Genomic DNA, 12,302 nt, shown 5'->3' on the forward strand with positions numbered 1-12,302 from the left:
TGGCTACCTGGGGGGGGGGGGGGATAGGAGATGGGGAGTGAAGGGGGTATAGAAAGGATAAAGAAGATCATTGGCCACCTGGAGTGGGTAGGACTGGAAAGGAGATGCTGGCTGGGTGGGGGGGGGGATAAGGAGGGAATGGAGATGGTGGACTATGTGGGGGGGGGATGGGGGCTCTTAACCCAGTCCTCAGGCACACCCATCCAGTTTGGTTTTCAGGGTATCCACAATGAGTATGCATGAGAGAGATTTGCATGCACTGCTTCCTTGGTATGTAAATCTATCTCATGCATGTTTTTGTAGATATCCTGAAAACCCGACTGGCTGGGTGTACCTCAAGGACTGAGTTGGGAACCACTGATCTTGGGCTGGCCCTGAGAGAAGGTGGGTGTTACTGTTTGTAGTGCATAGACTGACAGTTACCCTCTGCCTCCTATATGCTGTATACTGTAAAACCGTGGTTCCCAAACTTGGTCCTGGAAGCACCCCAGCCAGTCAGATTTTCAGGATATCCACAATGAAGGCACTGCATTCAAATCTTTCTCATGAGTATTCATTGTGGGTATCCCAAAAACCTGACTGGCTAGCCTCCAGGACCCAGTTTGGGAACCATTGCTGTAAAACATTCCCCCACCCCCACACACTGCCCATGCTGACACTCTTCTGCCTCTTTCTCATCCCCAGCCAGCACTGCACAGGGCTTGTTTACATGATTGCCTGTTGCAGAGTCACATATCCATGTATGCTATCTTTCCTTTTTCTCCTTCTTGTTCTGCTTCCATACCATTCTTCTTTTTGCCTCCTGACCTTCACCCTTCCCTGGCTTCCTCCTCGTCATGCCTGAGGGGCATTTCACATAGACAGGGATATGGCTCAGTGAGTCACTTCAGAAACACAGGAGGTTGAGGCCGAATGGTCATGATCTTCTTTGGCTCTTAACCATTCTAATGCTGTGTGTTCTAGAAAGCTCTCAGCAGCTAATACCTGGAAGATATCATTTTTAGTCTACCATGTTTGTCTGGAATAGGTTGTGATCATACACTTTGTGCTGTTCTTGCACTGCTGTAAGAAGGCACGTCACTTTAAAGATGTTTCTGCCTCCTGTGATCCGATACATACCTCTCTACAGGGATCTTGTGCCTTGTCCCAGTAAGATCTTGCCCCTGACAACTTAAATTCTTACATATTGCACGTATGTACCTCCCGTTCACATCAAGCTGTCTGCTCTGTCAGCTGAATTCTCTGCATCCTTATTTCAGAATTTATGTATATCTGTATCTATTTATATAACAGTGATAAGGAGCTGCCGGCATTGGCATACATATACAGTGTCCCAGATATTTGCTTTAGAAGGAATTCGGAAGTAATCAGAAGCATGTGGGGCCATGGAGGGAAGAGGCCTTGTCTTCATGGGCTGTGCTGGAGGAACTGCAGCGGAGGGAGGCCCTAAAAGAGAAATAGGCATTCTTCAGTGTATTTGTCTCAAAGTAAACATAACTGCTTGGGTTGGGAGAAGCATGGGGGGGGAGGAGACAGAGAATGTGACTGATTGCTGGGCTGGGATAGGAGGATCAAATATTCAAGGGAGAGATAACTTAATAGAGACAAGAAGAGTGAACATACGCCTCTTGTGAATTAAAATCACAGCATGAACTGGATTTAAACAAAGACAAATAAATAATCTTCATCGTAAAACACTTAGAATGGGTCAAAATCAAATACAGATCAGCTGAATTTAGAATGTGAAAATAAGCCATAAAAGAAACAAGAGCCAATAAAAACATAAAGCCCCACTAAGACATCAAAAGCACTTTTAGAAAGCCTATTAATGGTTTTAATTAAACACTTGAATACCAAATACTTGTTGTCTAACTGAGATTGTCTTGGTAGGGAGTTCAAGACTTGGGGGCTATCTTTGAGAAAATTAGCCCTCCAAAATTTTGAGTCATTGGGTTGGTAATTGCTCCTTCCTCTTTATTTGTGCCAGCTCAATTCGTAACAATTGCAGTTTTCTTCTGTGTTTTTTGTACACTTGTAGCAATGGTCCTGCGCTACGGATTCTGAATCCAATCACTAGATGTTAACCTCATAACCTCAGCTCTTCCTTCCACACAGGGACTAAGAGCGCTGCCTCTGTAGCAAGACTGGTCTCAGCTGACCTGGAGAACGGAGGGCCATGAATCAAACTGGGGACCTTCTGCATGGAGTACAGAGCACTAGACATCCCAGATATAGTCGTTTTATTCCAGAGCAGCATGCCTGCACGAACTTTCAGCATCTGGGAAGTATGATGGAGCTGAACTATTTCCTAAATCTCTGTTGCCCTTGCAGGTGGGTTCGAGAATTTTTGAACAATGAGAACAAAGGACTGGACGTGTTGGTGGAGTATCTTTCCTTTGCACAGTGTGCAGTGATGTAAGTAGAGAGCTGGGATTACTTTGGCAATCACCCCCCCTCCCCCCCCCCCCCACACACACTTTTCACTCTGTTCGCGGATCAACATTCGTTACGTGCATGACCACATAGTGTGCTGAATACTGGCTTCTCGTGCCACGGTCCCGTTCATCTGATTTTGTACATGCACTGCAGGTTAAGATTTTACCTGACCATAGATTTACCCAGCATGTTGGGAGAGCAAAACAGATGTAATTAGACTTTGTGTGATAGTCAAATTATCTACCAACAAGCAAGCAACCGGATCTCTGCCAGGGGGAAATTGCATATAAGGCCTTCACAGAAAGTAAGTAAGAAGGACAACTGCCTTGGATGCCAGGCTATGGGGGAGGGGTACTGTGAATATGTAAAGGTAAAGAGTCCTGGATTTGATATACCACCTTTCTGTGGTACAACCAAAATGGTTTACATTTTTGTTATATGCAGGTATTTTCTGTGTTCCTACTGGACTCACAATCTTGAGTTTTGTACCTGAGGCAGTGGAGGGTTAAGTGACTTGCCCAGTGTCACAAGGAGCTGCAGTGGAAATCAAACCCTAATTTTTCCAGCCCACTGCACTAACCATTAGACTACTCCTCTGCTCTGAAATGTTGGGGAGGGGAGGGTACAGCTTTGTGCAACAATTGCCCTGAATCAAGAACATCTTGACTGGTGGCGGATAACAAAATGTGGGTCTTTGCTGTGTGCTGCAGTCCTGTGTTGCTGAATGTTTTCTGTGTTTTGGTGTTTGCATGCATGAGCCTGCTGCCTGCACTTATGCAACCGGATTTGTGCATGGTGGTGTTATAGTACATCTCTGCTGCATATCTTAAGACTGTGTATTCCTTCATCCCTTTCTGTCTAATCGCTGCTCTGTGGCGCTTGCACATCAAGCAGATTATGTGTGATTTTATGATTTAGGTTTGATTTTGAGGGTCTGGAAAACGGTGAGGATGGAATGATAGACAAATCAAAACCCTGGAACAGATCCATCGAGGATCTGCAGCCCCCCAGCATACTACCAGCTGCTTTCACCAACAGTCTAGCTCGCTCTGCCCGCCAGTCTGTGCTACGGTATGTACTTGCTAGCCCTGACTCTCCGTTTTCTGTGCTAAGGTATGTACTCTTGTCCTTTCCCTCTCCCCTCTCGGGCTACAGTATGTATGTACTTGCTCGCTGTGCTCCCAGTCTGTTTCTTGTTCTCGCTCCCTCTGTCCTTCCATCTCTTATGGTATATGTTTGCCATACCCTCCAGTCTGTTATGCTCCGTGCTTGCTCTGCTCGCCTGTCCATGTTTGTGCTCACTCACTGTGTCTACAGCTCTGTGCTTCTGTTCTGCTCATTTGGGGTGTCTCCCTCTAGGGAAAACGGGGGTGAGTGTGTGTTGTGCTGTAGTTTAGGATCATTGGGTCTTTCTACCGTAACAACTGAATTCAGGACGTTTTCTCTTTTCCTCTGTAGCAACTACAACACCTTACCCTGCAGAAAGGCACTAAAGAACTCACGGCTAGTGAGCCAGAAAGATGATGTCCATGTTTGCATCATGTGTTTAAGAGCCATTATGAATTATCAGGTACTTCATTCCCTGTTGGCTTCAGCTCTGAACTTTATTATATTATTTATTTAGAGTTAGATTTTTGCTCATACCTTTTTCAGTAGTAGCTCAAGGTGAGGTACATTCAGGTATATAAATACCATGGGAGCTTTAGAACCTGTGAATGTGTACCTCCTGCCTCTTTGTCATAGACCTGGAGCCTGTGAAACGCGGCTTTCTGTTTCTTTTCCTCCTGACAGTATGATGATAGGTTGTCCCCAGTACCTCGGCTCTCTTATTCCCCAGAGCTAGTTTTTGCAGTCCACGAATGGTGTTTTCATCATCTTTAAAAGGCTATTTGTTTTGCTTTGATTTGTACCCTCCTGTTTTGTTTTTTACTAGTACGGCTTCAACTTGGTCATGTCCCATCCCCATGCAGTTAATGAAATTGCACTAAGTCTTAACAACAAGAACCCCAGGTGAGAGTCAACCCCGACATGCTCATACATGAGTACACACACACACATGTGAAATAGACCTAAGGAGTAACAAAAATACCCCCACTCTGATGAGGATCCTCCATCTCTTCCTCTCCTATTTAATGAATCACAAAAAAAAAAGAAAGAAAGACCCAAACAATCAAGGATCTCTTTCTCCTATACTTATCCTTATTTATTTTATTTATTTACTAGAATTTATTTACCATCTTTTTAAAGGAATTCACTCAAGGCGGTGTACAGTAAGAATAGAGCAATAGGCAATTACAGCAATAAAAATATTCAACTAACAATACAAAGTACGGCATGGTATACTACTTGCAATGTCAACACAATACGTAATAGAACATTATAGTTGATAGTGAAGGGTAAAGCAAAGATGGAAACATAAAGGGCCCTGTTTACTAAGGTGCGCTAGCGTTTTTAACTCACGCACAAAATTAGCGTGCGCTAACTGTGTAGGCGCCCATAGGAATATTGTGGGTGCCTACACAGCTTGCGTTAAAAGCACTAGCGCCTCTAGCGCGGCTTAGTAAATGGGGTCCATAGATAGGTAAGAGAGTAAGAAGAGTTAGAAAGTAAGGTGACTAATTTAAAGAAAGTTGCATATGAGGTCAGAGAGATGGTTAACATATGATCTCAGCTAGGGTAGGAGTGGATAAACATGTCCTGCTGCAGTATGTCCATTCCCAGTCACTCCTTGTGTGCGTGAGTGAGACTAACAAGTTAGCTACTTCTTCCAGATGTCCAAAACTAGGTGTGTGGCCTTACTGTGTTCCCCAGTTTCCCCAGAGAAAACCTGTGCTGTGTTCACCATTGTCCAGTTTTTCATCAAGTAACTCCCCCACATCATACTGCTGTAAGGACACAGAGCTCCTGGAGCACTCCTCTGCCTTGTGTGTCTCATGTGTATTTTTATCTTACCTAGGACCAAAGCTCTGGTGCTGGAGCTGCTGGCTGCAGTCTGCCTGGTGAGAGGAGGGCATGAAATCATTTTAGCAGCTTTTGACAACTTTAAAGAGGTAATTCCTGCCCTTGAGTCTAAGATGAGCAGGAGTAAGACTGTATTAAGTATTTTATAATTCTTTTATCAATAATTACAAACTATGTGGATATGTTCAGCATGCCTACTTTGTACTGCGCAGCTCCTCAGTACCTTTCCGCTCTCATCTCTCCCTACACTCCTCCCCCTGAACTCCGTTCGCTGGGTAAATGTCTCCTGTCGTCCCCCTTCTCCCCCACTGCTAACTCCCGGCTCCGTTCCTTCTATCTCGCTGCTCCCTATGCCTGGAATAGACTCCCTGAGCCAGTATGTCAGGCTCAGTCTCTGGCTGTCTTCAAGTCTAGGCTTAAAGCCCACCTCTTTGCTACTGCTTTCGACTCCTAACCATGACTCTCTTACTCAACACCCTCACTTATCATCCCTACCACTGCAATTTCCCCACCCCTAGCTGTCTGTTTCGTCTGTCCAATTTAGATTGTAAGCTCTGTTAAGCAGGGACTGTCTTTTCATGTTCATTTGTACAGCGCTGCGTAAGTCTAGTAGCGCTATAGAAATGTTTAATAGTAGTAGTAGTGCATTGTTGAAAATTAGCCAGTTAAAAATGTGTACACTAAACATGTCCACGTGCTATGCATCTCCTATCTTGGTGGCTGCAAAACTGCATGTGTTTTTCAGACATTAAATGTATGCGTGCTTTTTTTTCTCCTACGAAAACACATCAACTGGAGAGTGCCTTTTTTTTCCCTTGGATAGAAGAATTTTAGACATATTGGATTGTGCAATTTTCAGTCAGGCCATTTTATGTATATAAATATTTCCTGAAAGTTGCCTAGAGTTTCTTGACTGTATATTTTGGGGGGGGGGGGGGGGGGGGAGGGGGAGTGAGAGCACTCAGATACCTGCCTCTTAGTGCAAAAGAAGAAAGAAGTCATTAAGCCTTCATCAGATAGGGGAAGGGATCAAAAAGGATCTGACAGATGATCATTTTACCCTTGCAGTAACAGCAAAGAAAGTAAACAAAGGGACATCCTTTCTGGCTAAGAGTTATTGGATTTCACCTCCTTCAGAGGAAGGGATTTCTTTACTAAATGGGGGAAGGGGATGAAATTATGGACATTTTTGGCCAAGAAAATAAAAGAAAATCTAAATAGTTTTTTAGAGGCAAAATCTTGATGGATATGATATTATAGCTAGACAGGGGTTCCCAAACTGAGTCACAACCTTAAACGGGAGTTTCTAAATCAGTGGATGGGGTCGCAAAAACGGGTGCTGTTTTGCATTGATCTCCACTCCTCTTCCTCATGAGCAGCCTGTACTCCACTTGACAGTGGTAGTTAGCGCAAGGCCTGAGCTTGTATTGACTTAAGGTCCTGTCCCCTCTTCCTCCTCCTCCCTCTCTTTCTCCTCCATATGGGTGGGCTTCTTCTGAATTATTCTTGGTGTCGTGCCTTGAGAATTGAATAGAAAGGTGTGTAATAAATGCATATTGAAACCAATAGTATTTGATTTACAAAATCTCTTATATAATATGTCATTTTAATTCCAATGTGAAAACGTATCCCAGGATTAGGATCAATCTAGGGGAGTGTGGGAATCGGAGAAAATTTTTCTTCACTCAACGTGTAATTAAACTGTGGAATTCATTGCCAGAGAATGTGGTAAAGGCGGTTAGCTTAGCGGAGTTTAAAAAAGGTTTGGACGGCTTCCTAAAGGAAAAGTCCATAGACCGTTATTAAATGGACTTGGGGAAAATCCACTATTTCTGGAATAAGCAGTATAAAATGTTTTGTAGTTTTTTGGGATCTTGCCAAGTATTTGTGACCTGGATTGGCTACTGTTGGAAACAGGATGCTGGGCTTGATGGACCTTTGGTCTTTCCCAGTATGGCAATACTTATGTAGGGTGATTCAGCCCCAGTGGGCCCTTTTCCCTAAGATACTGAATGATGGTAAGGGTGGGTGAAAGGGGTAAGAACTGTTTCATATGGCTCAGTGCAGATGTTTCCCTGCATAGACCACAGCAGCATCTTTCCCACTGACACACTTCAAAATATTGGCCCATTTATTGAATCTTATCTGGTAGGAAACTCCTCTTTATTCATTCTTATTGAACCCAGCTACTTTCCAAAATGCTTGCTATTCACTTTCTGAACACATAAAAGTCATTTCTTTTTTGCTCCGTAACAGAATGCTGAAAATTTCAAGAAACCAAGGGCTTGATATCCAGCTGGCAGCAATCGGTGTTTTGCTTACCACTGTCAGCGTTAAACCTGGAAGTTCAATTCCGGGCCATATCCGGGCACTGACATTGAATTTCTGGGTTTGCAGAGCTGGCTAATTCATAGCTGGTTTTGTGCAATATTTAGCACTTAACCTACTATGGGTTACTGCATAAAGATAAGAGTGACTTTTATGTGGTCCTATTTATGCGGTTACCTTGCTGACTCTGCCCCAGAACCCCCCCCCCCCCCCCCCCCAATAGTCAGTTTTGAGTTTGTCACTAACTGGTTATTTTTAGGTTAGTGGTTAGCCCTAAACAGGCGATATATTACCACTCAGGAGCCATTTCTGGCCAGTTAAATTGCTTTGAGTATCAACCCACATATGTTCTGTCAAAAGAAGAGGTCTGTGTAGTTGGGAGGGCTCATTTGCTACAGTCTCTTGTTAATCCTTTTGAAATAATATTTCTGATAAGGCTTAAAAATGTTTAAAGATGCCAGACCTTTAGAACTGCACTTTTTGAAAACATGCTTGCTTTGTTAAAGGGTGTAACTTTATCGACTGCTCTTTTCTTCGGCCATTGTCTGTTTGGGCTGTTATACTGCAGTATTCCCTATACTGGAATTAATAAGTGCTCCTTGGGGACAGCACAGCTACAGGAGGGAGATTTGGGGCCAGTCCTGGATTTCTGACAACCCTGTCTGATTTGTTTTTGGAACTTATAGCACTGATTTTGGTGGTTAGAATCAAGGACTACCAGTATCATGGTGCATTATAATGTCAGTTCAAATCAGGACTGGCCAAAAAGTCTCCCTCGTGGAGCTGGGTAATTTAGCAGCTCTGGGACAGCTGTGTTGTACACCAGATTTGAACAGAGAATGGAAGCTTTAGATTTAAATTGTGGAGCATATTGGGAGACTGAGTAGATAAACATTGGAGGATTTTTTTTCAGGATTTAATGTCAGTTACTAAATAAAAATTAAAATTAAAATTAAAAAAAAGTTGTACCCATTGCTATGGAAGTAATGCCGTCCTCTGCTGGACTGCCTTTAGCTGGAGAGGGTTTTCCTGATTTCAGTTCACCCTGCGTGGCTTTAAAATGTCCCAATGGCTAGTTGGGCTGTGGAACTTCAGAAATGATCACAATCAGTGGCCTTGAAAAACAGTTGCTGAAATACAAACCTTTTGATTTATGCATCTCTTGGATTTTCTTGGAATAAACAGACAATTTATTTTGGACTTCCAGGTATGCAAAGAGCAGCATCGCTTTGAGAAGCTGATGGAGTATTTTCGGAATGAAGACAGTAACATGGATTTTATGGTGAGGATTAATGATTTCCTAAGCATAGAGCTCAAATTACTGAAGGGCAGCAATGGTGGCACACATTGCTGGACACTGCAAGGGTGGACAGTCGTCCTGTGTTATGACTGACCCATAGTTGCAGTGGTTATTGTGCAGTGGAAAGCATTTGTCACTTTGAATCTCCCTAGACTATCAAATTCCAGAACAGAAATGTGGGAGGGGGGAGAAGTGGGAGAGAAAATGTGATTTGAATCTGAAAGCAGATAATTGTGCAGAGTATTTGGATATGTAGAAATAGATGGCAGCATATAGAGAAAGGAATACATTATGGACCAATATCCAGGGCTTAATTTCTGGGGGGAATGCAGTTCTGCTACTTCTTTTTTTTTTATATTTGTAAAGTTTATTGAAATATATCTCAAACAGCAGTACAAATCCAAACCATTTTGTACAATAACCATCCAATAATCTCCGAACCCACCCTTGGGAATTGTACATGAAAACTTGAATGTATAACAAAATCTCTTTTCATTTCTCCCCCCTATTCCACCCTTTAATTGTCCCTTTCCTCCCCCCTCCCCCTCCCTCCCCCTCCCCCTCAAACCTCCCATCTATTCGTGCCTAAATATCTGTTCCAAACGCTTCCATTCCTCTGCTTCAGAATTGTACCTCCCCCTTCGTTTATCTGTTAATTCCTCCAACATGGAAATTCCTCTAATTCTCCCAATCCAATTCTTCACCGTGGGCCCACCCTCCTGTTTCCAAAATGCCGCAATCGTAGTTTTTGCTGCTGCCAAGCCTATCCTCTTGAGCCTTTGTTCTCATTTCTCCCCTCTTTGATTACCTCAGCCTAATAAACACCATTTAGGGTCACATGGGAATGGAATTTTCAATACCTCGGTCAATAACCCTGTTACTTCCCCCCAAAAGTCCCAAATTGGAGTGCATTCCCACCACACATGATAGAAAGTGCCCTTTTCCTCTCCACATCGCCAACATAGATCTGAGGAGCCAGGAAACATTGCTTTCACTCTCTCGGGCGTATAATACCATCTGCTTAGTATTTTGTAAGCATTCTCCTTAATTAACAGTTCTGCTACTTCTTTTCAGACCAGAGTGGCAGGGGAGTATTGCTTCAGCCCCTCCCTTCCAGGCAGTCTTCAGGGAAAAGCAGGAGAGGTTGTGAGCATGGGGCAGAGCAAAGAACAGTCATTCTACTCCCTAATCCAGGGGTCAATGCAGAAAGGTAGTAGAGATGGGGTAGCACATGGTTAGCAAGATGTCTGTGCACATGTTTTTGGGCACATGACACAGAAAAGGAAGCAGAAGTTAACCTTGCATAAAATCTCACATTAGACACTGGCGCATGGTTGTTCATAGTTAAGTGCTGAATATTGCATTTAACTGGCTATGTTTTAGCTGGCTTCTTATACCTGGAAATTCAATGCCGGAGGCCAGATATAACCCAGGCATTGAATATCTGGGTTCAGCGCCAGTGATGATCAGCAAAATACTGATTGCCACTGGCTTAATATTGGACCCATACATTTTTTACAAATAAATGAAATTAAACATTTTAATTGTGCATACCAGACGTATGTATTGCTGTACACAGAGAGACCCGGTGAAGAATCCCAACTCCTTGGAGTTTACAACCTAGTCCTGACATACAAATGGGATACACCACAAAAATAATAGAATATGAGTTAAGACAACAAAGCTGTGAGTGAGAAGGATGAAGTAAACGGTTATAGGTAAGGATAAATAGAGGATCAAATATGAGGGTGGGCCTGTACATTTTTAAAGGGGAACTTGGGGTATGTATGCTGCCGCTTTATGGACAGTTCTATAACCGGGCGCATCCCATTTAGGTGAAGTGAGGATGCACGATGGGAGCCTATCAAGCTTCAAATTTATTACAATTTTGATATATTGCAACATCAGTTTATAATAATACGTTACATGCCAAGAAAGAAACTAAAACATAAAAAAGAACGACAAAATAACAAACCAAGAACTAATAGTAAAACAAGCAATAAATAGAGCCTATCCTATAACAGCATCCTTACGTTTGCGTGCCCGGAGTTAAATCAGCCACAGAGCTGGCATAACTGCAGCTGTATAAATGTATCAGGGATGTACATAACATACAGTATTCTGTACTTTACACTTGTCAGGAGGAGCCCTACCCATTGCCCACTCATTGACGCAAATGGGGCCCTACACCCAACCCGCCCCAGTACATCTTAAATGTAAACTGAATCATCATAACAAAGAACCTTCTCTAAAAACAGGTACAGTAATCATTTTTCTATGTGTACACCCCCTGCGTGGGATGAACACAGAGGATCTCTAATTAGAAAATAAATGATATAAAAAATAAAGGGTTGCATATGAGTTTGCATGTCAAGTGGTGCTTAGATGGCGACTCAGGCTGCATCAACTAAGGTGCTGGGCTGGCTTGTACGGTTTGAGTCCCACATATGGCAATCCAGTTTAGGGTGGGCTGGAGAGAGCGTCAACGGAAACTCCAGTGGTTTGGAATGTGAGGACAGCACCGGGCAGACTTTAGCAGTCTTTGTACCACAAATGACAAGACGGATTTGGGTAGGCTAGAGTGGGCTTTGACAGAAACTCCAGTACTTGAAACATAAAGACAGAGCCAGGCAGACTTCTATGGTCTATGTCCCAGAAACACCAAAGAAAGGCAACGATCGAGTAAATAATATGTTCATTGCTGATTTAAATCTTGAATCGATAATGAATGTGACTGTTGGGTAGACTGGATGGACCATTCATAGTCTTTGTTACTATGTATGGTCTGTGCTACTTATGTGTCCCCTTAAGGAATAGCGCATAGGCTTATGTGTACATTTATTTATTTACTTATTTATTTGTTACATTTGTATCCCACATTTTCCCACCTATTTGCAGGCTCAATGTGGCTTACATAGTACCGGAGAGGCGTTTGCAGACTCCGGTGTAAACAAATACAAAGTGATATTGTGGTAAGATAGAGTTCATGTGGTACAGCCACATTAGGGAATCATTCAACAGAAGAGTTGTGTAATGTCCATTTCATACGTTAGGTATGTTGTATGTATAATGTATGTTGTGTTGCAGAAATCAGGCGTTTATGGTGGATTGGTCAGGTATGCCTTTTCAAACAGGTTAGTTTTTAGTTTTTTTCCGGAAGTGTAGGTGGTCGAACGTGGTTTTCAAGGCTTTTGGTAATACTTTCCACAGTTGTGTGCTTATGTAGGAGAAATTGGAAGCGTAGGTTAATTTGTATTTGACTCCTTTGCAGCTTGGG

At 42.9% G+C, this 12,302-nt stretch overlaps 1 protein-coding gene across 4 annotated transcripts in view; it reads left to right on the forward strand.

Moving 5' to 3' along the window:
- The window catches only part of FMNL3 (formin like 3), a 263,779-nt gene that overhangs the window by 161,831 nt on the left and 89,646 nt on the right, over nucleotides 1-12,302 (forward strand). For 3 of the 4 annotated variants that reach the window (XR_003941482.1, XM_030196846.1, XM_030196847.1), the window contains exons 5-10: nucleotides 2,332-2,415; nucleotides 3,355-3,507; nucleotides 3,895-4,006; nucleotides 4,370-4,446; nucleotides 5,393-5,486; nucleotides 8,933-9,007. Coding sequence is in view for 3 of the 4 variants with exons in the window: in XM_030196846.1 (XP_030052706.1) it covers nucleotides 2,332-2,415; nucleotides 3,355-3,507; nucleotides 3,895-4,006; nucleotides 4,370-4,446; nucleotides 5,393-5,486; nucleotides 8,933-9,007 (595 nt within the window). In the remaining variant the exon portion in view is untranslated. The remainder of the gene's footprint in view (nucleotides 1-2,331; nucleotides 2,416-3,354; nucleotides 3,508-3,894; nucleotides 4,007-4,369; nucleotides 4,447-5,392; nucleotides 5,487-8,932; nucleotides 9,008-12,302) is intronic. The other variant, XM_030196848.1, reaches the window with a different exon arrangement.

The sequence above is a fragment of the Microcaecilia unicolor genome, chromosome 3 (assembly GCF_901765095.1).
Source record: "Microcaecilia unicolor chromosome 3, aMicUni1.1, whole genome shotgun sequence".
Taxonomy (NCBI): domain Eukaryota; kingdom Metazoa; phylum Chordata; class Amphibia; order Gymnophiona; family Siphonopidae; genus Microcaecilia; species Microcaecilia unicolor.